We start from the raw sequence: 12,676 nt of genomic DNA, 5'->3' as shown, positions 1-12,676 counted from the left end.
ATGCTGAAAATATATTTTTATTGCTCAGATGACCAGAAATGTGACATTTTAGTTTTTGTCATGTTAAAAAATTATTATCATTTTCCTAAATCAAGCATAGAATTTTTACCCCACTCTCAAGAAATTATATCCATTCTCCTGAATAAAGCATAGAAAGTTTACCCCATTTCTCATGAGCGAGGCATAGAAACATAACCCCACTCACAAGAAATTATATCCATTTCTCTGAATAAAACGTTGATACTTAACCCCGCTCTCAAGAAATTGTATCCATTTCTCTAAATAAAACATTGAATCTTAACTCTGCTCTCGAGAAGCTAAATTTGTTCTCCCAGATATAACATTGAACTTTAATCTTAACCCTCATTCTCATATTTTATTACAATAAAGCATTTAAACCATTTTGACAAAATTCTGTTTGAAGTGATTGGTCACAAATATCAAAGGTGGCCTCCAAGATTGAGTGTGTTGTTTGTTGGAAGCGGGTGGTTGGATGGGAGCATCACCCTTGAATCATATACCTATGATGTTCGCATGGGTGTACGATCCGATAGTGATGTCGTTTCTACTTCTCTTTACTAGCCTATCCTGCTTCTTTGGTTTGTGATTGTATTTTTGACAGGGAAATTTTTTTTTCTGTAAATCTTCTGCCTGTTTGTTCTTGGTTATTTATAATTTAGCTTATGATATATTTAGGTTATGATTTTGATTTACATTTGTACTATTTTTGTTAGATTGCTTGTTTTTTTGTTTCAGCGGTCTCTCATATAACCTCAATTGTGTTGGAAGAGACCTAAAGCAACAAACAAACAAACAAAAAACAAAAGCTGTTGTCTAAGTTCACAACTGTGTACATTATTTTCACTCATATTCATTGCATTGATAATGAATGGTCTAGCTGTAATATGTTTGGTTTGCTTTGATCATCAGTTGAGAACCAGAGATTGAAATCCTGTCCTGGCATATTGGAAGGCAATTTTCACACATGTTTAATGTATCCTTTAAAAAAACCATTATGGCCACTTTCTGTCCATGAAAATATTTCTAGATTGTATTATAAGAGATGTGGACACTATTATAAAAGCTAAAAAGGCAGATTTCACTGCCTCTGAAGGCTGTTTTCTTGTGCCACATAAAGATGTTGACCTCTAAGTAGCGTCATATTTGATCTTTTTATATATTTGTATTATCGTTGTTTTAAAAATTAGATAAGGAAATTCTAGCTTTTTATGATATATATTAAAAAACACAAAGAGTTACTTCAATATGATTTTGTTCATTCAAATCGTTTACCATGCCATTCTAATGAATATTATTAATTCATGTGTTTTATACAGTTTTGCTACAAAGAGAATAATGATGCTGGAGTTCAGTCGTTACTTGGAGAACTACCTACTACCGAATTACAACAAAGATAAGGTAGGACTCAGGAGGAACAAATTACTTTTAGTTTAGTGGTAAACTGTAGTAATTTTAATGATATAATATGAACATTGTTGTCTTCAATGGTATTTGTCAAATAACAGACACGTCAATTATAAAGGTTTAATCGGAATATACAGATATTTAGGGGGTCAAATGTGGTCAAATTCAGATTTTGCACAAGATTCAGATTTTTAATGTTAAATTTTAGGTAAATCGTGGTCAAATTGTTATTCTAATAGTCAGAAATGTACTTGTGTTCAAATTGATGGACACTAGACCAGTTCTGTTGTGACAATTCATATATATTAGCGTGAAAATCGTGCATTTTGGGTTTATGGAAACATTTTTCTTCAAATCCATATTAAACATTTTTGTTTTCCAGATAATTAGGTGTTTAGAATGTACCACAATTATGTAGTCTATCAATGTATAAGGCCTCTTTGGTCACCATCATAACTTAGTGGAACTTGGATTAGTCGTTGTTTTTGTTGTTGTTTATGTCTGTTGAATTATTAATTAGCTGGCTATTTCAATTATGAAACAATCCGGTTTTTTTTTTCTTCTTCAGATCTCACGTCCTCACATCATGTCCATTGCTGCCATCATTAATGAAAAGTTCAGAGAAAGAGTTCCAGCATGGGAGGTAAAAAAAATAAATTTATAAATTTAGCTTTTATATAGCGCAATATCCACTAAACGTGCTCAAATCATTTTACAAGGGGTCCCTGGCCAACAGCAACATTTAACATGGAGGACGGGACATGACCCTGTTAGGCGATATTACAATTTTTTCGGACAGAGACAACGCTGCTTATGGCCAAGTACTCATTTTACACCTGAGTATGGTGAGAGAATGTGAGTATAGAGCCTTCTCCAAGGACTCAACTATGCGCCGAGCAAGGCTCAAACCCAGGACCTTCCAATCCGAAAGCGAGTGTCATACCACTAGACCACATAACCGCACGAGGTAAGGTTACTGGGTCACTCAAACTTCTACTTATTCCTATGAAATCCAAAATTATACAGATTCGTAAAGATAATAAATGTATAACAATAATTAATGAACAAGATTTGTCAGAACTTTTCTCTTCTCTTGTCTATCTGGATTATATGCTTTTATCTCTTAGCTGAAGAAGGGTTTTGAGCATGAAACATTCCATGTCTAGTATTTTGTTCTCTTCTAAGCTGTTTTATTCATTTATGCACCGTACTTTGTTCTCCAGGGATTCAAGTCAGATCCCAGTAATTTCCCACACTTCTTCAGACACGTGCTGGAATTGTGTCTCAGTACAACAACCCTGTCGTTCAAAGAGACCGTGGTTCTGCTCATCTTTTTAATTCATTGCTTCAACAGTCTGGTATGTCATATTACTAGAAAATGAAAATGGCATATATAACAATTCATAGCAGTAAAACCTGTACTTACATTAATTTTCATTGGCCAAAATTTGACCAAATTTCAAATTTTTTCTCTCCATATTGATAATATATTAAACAAAAATTTAAGATATATTATTTTCATTTGTTAGGGAATCTGTTTTTAAACTATATGTCATCTAGTCTAAAGCATTTTTAAAATATAAAGATAACTTAAAATATTACATTTAGGCTGGGCCAGATTTTTATCTTGAAATTAGATTTTTTTTGAGAATATAGGTTTTAGACAGATGCATTTTCAAATTGTGTGTTAAATTTGTTGTGTTCACTCAGTTTTACATTTGATTTTTTGTACACTGTTCATCCCTTGTGAATTTGTTTATGTTTATTGTTTATTGATCCTTTAGAAAAAATAAAATATATTTTCAATATTTTTCTCCTCAGGAAGTTGAAATTATTAGAGACAGAGTTCAACGTCTGGTGTCCTTGCCCATATGGACTAATATTCTTGATGTGAGTTTTGTCTGGAAAGTCTGGCTAACTTTGACCTAAAAGAATACATACCATATTTAGAACCAGTTTCTTGACAGCCAACTTGTAAATCAGTGGCCGGGTGGTTAAGGCATTGCACTGTGATCTGGAAGGTCCTGGCTTCTAGCTCCGCTTCAGGCACTTTCGTTTTTTTTTTCCTTGGCCAATTTGCTCCCTTGGACAACCTGGGTGATTCCTGTTGATATTAGTCGTCCTGTTTGATGGAATGCCGACATTCAGGGGAAAGGCTTTTTACATATTATATTTTCTCCATACGTCTTACTAGCCTTGAGCTAAAAGAATACATCCGAGATTAAATCGCTTGTCCAGTTAGCCTACTGATATAGTCTCGTGGAGAGCTTTTTTACTTATTTTCTTTTTGAACTAGAATTCAAAGATTCCCTTGGTGTCAAACAACATCGCGCTTGCCCAGAAATATTCTACAACTTTTTTTGTTGTTGTTCTTTTGGAAATCTTCCTTCTTTATCCTATCTTTTTTTTATTTATGTTGTCCACCAAGAATTATAAAATTTAAATTTCTGAAAAGAAACAATACGAGACAAAGCAGAAAGAAAAATACAAGAAAAAATAACCCCATCCCATCTTTTAGGGATGTTTTTTTTTTTTTGGCTTTGTCTGTTCAGATCTTTATTTTATACCAGTGTAATAATAGTAATATATGGTTTTTATATAGCGCTTTACCCTGTATCTCAACAAGCTCAAAGTGCTTAAGTGTTTGTCTCTAATTTGTCACTTTGATATAAAAGTTGTAATGTGGTCAAGGCATGGTGGTAAAACACTATGGTCAAGCACAGACCTAGCACTTATACAGATTTGTTTAACATAATCATTTATTGTTTCGAGGACAAAATTGGATTTTTCTCCTCTACAATGGGATTTTTAAACCAAAGATGCTCCTAAATATTAATAAATAAATTCCATTTATTCATTCTCAATGTGGAAATTTGTCTTTAGTGTCTATTCCAATGGAAGACTAGAATATATATGAGACACCAGCAGCGTTGCTATCCTGTAAAGTGAGCTAGGATTGGGTGACTTGCTCAAGGCCACATTGTGTGTCAGGGAGTCGAATTTGGTACCTTTTTGGAATGAAGCAAGGACCATACTGCTGTGCCACACTGATATTATCAAGGGAACTTTTTGCAAATGGTGTTGTTCTTTCAAGAAATCATTTCTTTTGCATTAGTTTTAAAGCATTAAAACATTATAATAATAATGAAGAACACTTATTATAGCGATTTACCCTGTCTAAACAGCAGTTAGTAAAGATAAGAGTAGGAAATCTTACATTTTTTGTTGATACTGGAAAGTTTTTTTTTTTTTTTTTTGGTCTCTTGTTGCATTCGGTTAGACTATGTGTGGTAGGCATTGCCTAAATGTGCTATTCATCATTTCTCACGTGTTTAGCTACACCCAGCGATAATAATGATAGAGAGTGTTGTCTAGTGTTACAATTTTTGCTTTTTGTTTTCGATAATATATATGTATATATATATATATATATATATATATATGAGTAATTCTATCCTTGGCTTAATCTTCATAGGGGCGTCGAGAGATGTTATTCAAAGCCAACCCTAAGTATAAGAAATTTTACAACGCCATTAAGAAGAAAGATACAAAACTTTCCCCTGAAGAGTTGAAATCTGTCCAGTTTGAGAGGGAATTCCTTTCTAGGCTGATTGAGAAATTCTACAAGATTTTAGATTCCATATTACTCAAAGGTTTGTTTGATGACAATGTCATCCCTTTTCAAACATTGAACATAAAGAAAATTATCACAGTTTTGATTGTCCTTATTTTGCAATTCAATCATTTACTTATTTTAAGTCTCTTTTGTATCAACTTCTGTTATGAAAATGTCTTAAAAAATTTTTTTTTTTTTTACTTGCACACTTAATTGCTCTCTCTTTATTCAGTCCGTTTCAATGCTCCATTATGTGATATGTTTTTCAGATTAATTTTTTGATTAGTTATTTTCATTGCATTATGATACAAATTGAAAATAAACTACTTTGGTACATCATCCTAAACGATTTAATTTGATCAAAAAGTTAGTGATAATAATTTTGTATGTCGTTTGTGTCAAATTTGTCAGGTCACGCTGATGCCAATAAAGTTCATTACTGTGAACGGTTTTTGGAGCTTTTGATTGACATAGAAGCGCAACTTCCCACTCGTCGATTTGTCAACGTTCTCATTGACGACAAACACGTATTGGTGACATGTAAACTTTCTAATCTCATTGCCAGACCAGAGGGGAAGCTGTTTGGACAGGTATCTGTTGCTAGACACGACAATTTTACATGTTTATTTGGTGTATATATATGTATATATATATATATATATATATATATATATATATATATATATGTGTGTGTGTGTGTGTGTGTGTGTATGATAAAAATTTGCCAAAATCAGATTTTTTTCATCCAAATACAATTTAAAAAAAAAAAAAAAAATTTACAGGAAAACTATGGAAATATTAATCTGGTGTTATCCTTATCCTCCTCCTCCTCCTCCTCCTCCTCCTCCTCCTCTTCTTCTTTTTCTTCTTCTTCTTCTTCTTCTTCTTCTTCTTCTTCTTCTTCTTCTTCTTCTTCTTCTTATTCTTATTTCCCCACTTTTATTAGAAGACAGTCTGTATGATGGAGTCTACTTAGGTTTTAGTAGCAAATCGTTTATGAAGTTAATAATAAAAACCATCCTCTGTATGTGTTGTGTCTCTTGCAGTTACTGGGAATCTTGGAGTCTTATGCCCAGTTTGAAATAGATGAGATCACAGGAGAGGCACTTACTATGCATGAGCGGATTGATCTTCATTATGACAGAATCAACGATCTACAGGTAACCTAACATTGAAGACCTCAGATCATTTCAACCCATTTTTTCATGCTTCAGAATACCCCCCCCCCCCCCCAAAAAAAAAAGAGAAAACGGATGATGAGAGTGATAGGGATTCGCCTTGTATGATAAATTTGTTATAAGATTTACAGTGATAGGCACACTGTGTGTCTTTTACCATTTATTGGATTTGAACTTGGAACAGCGACATTTTTTTTCGACAAGTTTAAGGCCGTTACTAGCCAGGTACTCATTTTACAACTGGGTCTATTGAAAATGTGAGTGAAGAGACTTCTTCGAGTATTCAATTGAAACTCAAATCTAGAACTTCCAGGTCTCAATTGACTATCATACCTCGACCTCAGAGCAGCATGCGGAAGAGATAGATTTGAATTTCTACTGCTCCTGAAAATGGATATTTTGTGATGTTTATATAAAATTATATAATGTTTTTTTTATTAATTCTCGTAATTCCCATTCATAAAACCAATCCCCTCATGATTGATTAAAGTTAATTTATTTATTTTTATATATGTCATTGTTTTGTGTTTTCAGACTGTCATCTACAAACACTTTCCTGACATGCAAATGTTTACCATCAAGAACGTTGCCTCCATTGATTCGCAAAATGCGCTCATTTCCTATTTTGATCCTCTCAGGTAAGAGATTTTTATAGCTCTAAAATTAAATTAAACTGAAAGGCGGGAAGTTTGAAAGAATACGGAACGTAATCAGAATACTTGATTTCCACCTCCATCACAAACTTTAGATAGTGCGGCTTTGTAGTCTAGTTGTATAACACCTGCCTTCAGACTGGCAGGTCTTGGTTTGAGTCCTGCTCAGGGCTGTGCAAAGTTGAGTCCTTGGAAAAGGCTCTTCACTCACATTCTCATGCCGTACTCTGGTATAAAATGAGACCTGGCCAGCAACAGTGTTGTCTTTGTCCAAGAATGATTATAATGTCAACCTACAGGCACGACGTCTCATCCTACATGTTACGTGTTGCTTTGAGCTCATAATTGTGCGATATAAAAGCTAAATTTTTTAAATAAACCCCCCCCCCCCCCCCCCAACTTTGTTTAGGTTGTAAATACAGGGTCAGGTGATCGTTCATTTCAGTATCAAATACAACCTACAGATGCCATCTCTTAGAATTTAGAATGTTCTATTTGATTAAGATATGAATTATCTATGCAGCTATGTGGTCTAGTGGTATGACACTCGCTTTCGGATCGAAAGTCCTGGGTTCGAGCCTCGCGCTCGGCGCATAGTTGAGTCCTTGGAAAAGGCTCTTTACTCATATTCTCTCACCGTACTCAGGTGTAAAATGAGTACCTTGCCGTTAACAGCGTTGTCTTTGTCCGAAAAATTGTAATATCGCCTAACAGGCATCATGTCTTGTCCTACAAGCTAAATGTTGCTGTTGACCAGGGACCCCTTGTAAAGCGCTTTGAGCATGTTTAGTGGATATTGTGCCATATAAAAGTTTTAAAGTTTAAAGTTTAAATACAGAGTCAGGTGACCGTTCATTTCAATATCAAATACAACCTACAGATGTCACCTCTTAGAAGCCTAAGCCCCATACATTGCTGCTACGATTTAATTTTGTCATTTCAGTGCAGAGGATCTACACACTATTTGTGCCCACTTAAATTATTTGCCTCCATTGGAAGACAAGACTTCTCCTCTGTCTAAAGAGTTCTTGCTTCAGTTATTGGTAAGTGCCTGATTTGAACTTTGATCGATGAAGATTTGTTACATAGAATTATTATGATTGTTTAATTCTCATTGACTCATCAGTCATCATCATCACATTGAATATGTCGACTGTTTAGAAAAAAATGATAGCCTTATAAAAGTATTAAACAAATACAAATAAAACAGCTTGTGAAAAAGAACAACATGTATAACAAGGAATGTTAGAGCTCAAATCTCTTTTCAGCCAATTACAAAAGTAAAATACTCCTTACATTCCACCTGCAATGCATAAACTATACAACTGTGCTTCGCTGCTCCCGAATTGAGGCTTTATTACCAATTTTATAAATCTCAGTTGGTAATTTAGTTTTTTGTTTTTTTGTTGTTTTTTTTTTTTTTGTTAAAAAAACAAAACTCACTCTCTTGATTAAAAGTTTATTTTTAATCAAGTTTTATAAGTAACAAACATGTTAGACACCACTGTTTTTTTTTGCATTTTTAGAAATATGACCTGTACAATTCCTGAAATTTCAGATTTGGAAACACGAGAAGAAACAATCCCAACTAGAAGCTATCAATGAAATGCCACTCTATCCAACTGAGAAGATAATTTGGGACGAGAATGTTGTGCCTTCGGAGTTCTTCTCAGGAGAAGGTAATTTAATTGATTCCATTGACCATAGCTTCCAAATGGGCAAATTAGCGGGTTTCCAGTATTTTGATGGTGCCAGAAGTTTGTCAAGAGTATGCTGATTTTTTAAATTCTTTGTTTTCTTCTTCCCATTGCTGTATTGGTTGTTATGAGTTCTGATACAAATTATTACAACCTAGGAACTCTCCTTTTTCTAGATTTTCGGGAAATTTTCCTCTTGTTTTTGAATTTTCCCACAGGCAGCTATGATTGTTTTATTGTGATGGGAACTTGGAATAATGTTTGTTGTGTTGATGTACTGGTCAAGGCGCCATTAAATTTTCAGTACAAAAGTTACACTTACTTATGTTAGCAGTTTGCTACAACAAGATATGAAGTGAATAGAAAAGTGCCAGAAGACAATAGAGAATAAAAATTTTTCGCGGCGGTGGTGGGGTTTGAACCTGCGACCTTATTGGTACGACAACTCCGCCTGGCAGGTGAGAGCGTGGCTCTACCGTGTGAGCTATCCACGAACACAAAAATATTCGTTTCAAACTCAAAGTCATTACTAGATCCCTCTCTCACCCACTTCTTGAGACCGCCGATTCGTTCGTACACCACCATCGCGAATAATTTTGACCAGCAGTTAAGCTTAATAGCCAATATTCTCAACACAAACATATAACATAGAAACGATTGAGACATTGAGTATGCTCCGGTGTATGGGGTGAATTTTTAATTCAGAAAAGTGAGTGGAGCAGGCACTTATGTTGGTAACAACAAGATATGAAGTGAATAGAAAAGTGCCAGAAGACAATAGAGAATAAAAATTTTTCGCGGCGGTGGTGGGGTTTGAACCTGCGACCTTATTGGTACGACAACTCCGCCTGGCAGGTGAGAGCGTGGCTCTACCGTGTGAGCTATCCACGAACACAAAAATATTCGTTTCAAACTCAAAGTCATTACTAGATCCCTCTCTCACCCACTTCTTGAGACCGCCGATTCGTTCGTACACCACCATCGCGAATAATTTTGACCAGCAGTTAAGCTTAATAGCCAATATTCTCAACACAAACATATAACATAGAAACGATTGAGACATTGAGTATGCTCCGGTGTATGGGGTGAATTTTTAATTCAGAAAAGTGAGTGGAGCAGGCACTTATGTTGGTAACAACAAGATATGAAGTGAATAGAAAAGTGCCAGAAGACAATAGAGAATAAAATTTTTTCGCGGCGGTGGTGGGGTTTGAACCTGCGACCTTATTGGTACGACAACTCCGCCTGGCAGGTGAGAGCGTGGCTCTACCGTGTGAGCTATCCACGAACACAAAAATATTCGTTTCAAACTCAAAGTCATTACTAGATCCCTCTCTCACCCACTTCTTGAGACCGCCGATTCGTCGTTTGCTACACTAACTTACAGATTAATTTTGGATGAGAAAAGAGTGATATCAAATCTTCAGTGTTCATTGGTACATTGATACTTGTTCACAAAAACTGCACATGGAAATCTGTGCACAATTAACTAATGCATAATTTTAAAAATTTTGTTGTCATTATTTTTGTTTCAAAATTGGCACCTTTTAACTACTACACACACCCCTTACAGTTGCTGGCTAAAATATATGCATTAAGTATGAAGCATCATTGAAAGGCATAGGTAGATATTCTTAATATTTGAAATCAGGCTGATTTGGGATAATGTTTCAATAGATAATTAGTTTTACAAATACTTTACCCATCCATTGGGGTCCTGTTACCTCAGTTGGCAGAGCACTTGCTTCACACCAAAAGGAACTGGGAACGATCCATTGTGAAGCCAAAATTTTTTTCTGACACCCTCGTCTTCACCAGCAGATTGGGCATATGAGTATATTAGATCTTGCAGAAAGTACTTTGCGATAGATTAGCGTCTTATCCAAAAGGTATCAATCAATTTTGAATGTCAATTTCACGTTATAGAACTTGGGATAAACTCCAGCCCGGCTCAGAAGGAGTCGATTGTCCATAAATTCACCAATTTCTTGTAAATTTGAATCTGTAGACCATCTTTCGCATTTGATACGGTGACCATTTTTATTTTTCTTCTCCAGGATGCCTAGCCCTTCCAAAGCTTAATTTACAGTTCTTGACTCTCCATGATTATCTTCTAAGAAACTTTAACTTGTTCCGTCTTGAATCCACATGTAAGTAAATCTCATCTACTTTCTCCTTTAAGTTATTCGGCTTTATTATTATTGTTATTGTTATCATTATTATTATTATTATTATTATTATTATTATTATTATTATTATTTATTATTATTATTATTATTATTATTATTATTATTATTATTATTATTATTATTATCATTATTATTGTTATCATTATTATGATTATTATTATTATTATTATTATTATTATTATTATTATTATTATATTATTATTATTATTATTATTATTATTATATTATCGTTATTATTATTATTATTATTATTATTATTATTATTATTATTATTATTTATTATTATTATTATTATTATCATCATTATTATTATTACTTCACATATTTTAAATTCAACTAGGAACATCTTTACAACTTGAACACCCTTCTTATCACACAGGTTTATAGAATAATTTTTTTGATTTCCTGTTTTTAACTGACAGATGAAATTCGACAGGACATTGAAGACGCAATTACCCACTTGAAACCCTGGTTAGTAAAATTAACCCATTAGTGTGTTTATTAACTCTTACACTTGTGCTTATTCTATCTACTCTTTGATGTCTATTAACTCTTACACTTGTGCTTATTCTATCTACACTTTGATGTTTATTAACTCTTACACTTGTGCTTATTCTATCTACTCTTTGATGTCTATTAACTCTTACACTTGTGCTTATTCTATCTACACTTTGATGTCTATTAACTCTTACAGTTGTGCTTATTCTATCTACACTTTGATGTCTATTAACTCTTACACTTGTGCTTATTCTCTCTACACTTTGATATCTATAAACTCTTACACTTGTGCTTATTCTATCTACACTTTGATGTCTATTAACTCTTACACTTGTGCTTATTCCATCTACACTTTGATGTCTATAAACTCTTACACTTGTGCTTATTCTATCTACACTTTGATGTCTTTTAACTCTTACACTTGTGCTTATTCCATCTACACTTTGATGTCTATTAACTCTTACACTCGTGCTTATTCCATCTACACTTTGATGTCTAATAACTCTTACACTTGTGCTTATTCCATCTACACTTTGATGTCTATTAACTCTTACACTTGTGCTTATTCTATCTACACTTTGATGTCTATTAACTCTTACACTTGTGCTTATTCTATCTACTCTTTGACAGAGACTGACAAAAGGTGGGGAAAATGTGAATCTCTTATTAATCAAAATCTTTCCTTTTCTATATATTTATTGTTATTTTTAAAAAATATATACTTCCATATGTTTTGACTTATGTAGACCTTGTACATAATATGCAGACTTAATCAGTTTATTGAAAAAAAAATTTTTTTACCAGATATGAGCCAGATTTTCTTTTACCTACAAATTTTTATTTTATTAACCGAAATTTAAGACAAATATCGGTGAAAGCATTATTTTATTGTGAAAAATTGATAGGTGATAAAATTTTGCCACGTAACATTAATTCTAAAGCATTTAGGAGGGATGATTTGAAGAAATGAATAATGGAATTGTAGAAATCATGGATTTTGGATCGGTTAGATATAGATTTTCTTTTGTCTTAAAATTCTGGGTTTTTGTTTATACATATACCAGTTTGTGGCTGTAACATGTCTGCTATTATTAGACAGCTTTGTACTTTACCTTTTGAACAGTCGTTGAGAGCCATTAGGTTTCCAACTTTTATTCTCAAATATGATTAAACTTCATCATGTGGATAAATTGTTATGACTTCATCAATTGGAATTTAAAAAAAATAAAATTAATTTTTTTATTTTTTCCGTTCCATTTTTCCTTCTTTTGTTTTGAACAGGAAAGCAGAAGACGGCCATTGTCTATTTGGTGGATGGGCTCGAATGGCTCAGCCAATCAGTTCCTTTAATATTGTGGAGGTCAGTGGATTCAATACAAATAAAATGGTTATTTTAGAAAGGATTATTTCCCTATTTTAT

General features: G+C 33.6%; 1 protein-coding gene across 2 annotated transcripts in view; it reads left to right on the top strand.

Annotated features, from left to right (window-relative positions):
- LOC144971294 (RNA helicase aquarius-like) overlaps positions 1-12,676 on the top strand; it is a 47,239-nt gene that overhangs the window by 6,483 nt on the left and 28,080 nt on the right. For both annotated transcript variants that reach the window (XM_078911916.1, XM_078911924.1), the window contains exons 5-17: positions 1,338-1,419; positions 1,994-2,068; positions 2,649-2,783; positions 3,247-3,315; positions 4,901-5,078; positions 5,453-5,631; positions 6,088-6,201; positions 6,754-6,857; positions 7,816-7,915; positions 8,431-8,551; positions 10,627-10,719; positions 11,181-11,229; positions 12,538-12,616. In XM_078911916.1, coding sequence (XP_078768042.1) covers positions 1,338-1,419; positions 1,994-2,068; positions 2,649-2,783; positions 3,247-3,315; positions 4,901-5,078; positions 5,453-5,631; positions 6,088-6,201; positions 6,754-6,857; positions 7,816-7,915; positions 8,431-8,551; positions 10,627-10,719; positions 11,181-11,229; positions 12,538-12,616 — 1,378 coding nt within the window. The remainder of the gene's footprint in view (positions 1-1,337; positions 1,420-1,993; positions 2,069-2,648; positions 2,784-3,246; positions 3,316-4,900; positions 5,079-5,452; positions 5,632-6,087; positions 6,202-6,753; positions 6,858-7,815; positions 7,916-8,430; positions 8,552-10,626; positions 10,720-11,180; positions 11,230-12,537; positions 12,617-12,676) is intronic.

This window comes from Berghia stephanieae, chromosome 1 (genome assembly GCF_034508935.2).
Source record: "Berghia stephanieae isolate SIO BIC M18660-M18661 chromosome 1, UCSD_Bste_1.3, whole genome shotgun sequence".
NCBI classification, from domain to species: Eukaryota; Metazoa; Mollusca; class Gastropoda; order Nudibranchia; family Aeolidiidae; genus Berghia; species Berghia stephanieae.
Note: the sequence above shows the minus strand (reverse complement) of the source record. Positions and strands in the feature narration are given on the sequence as shown.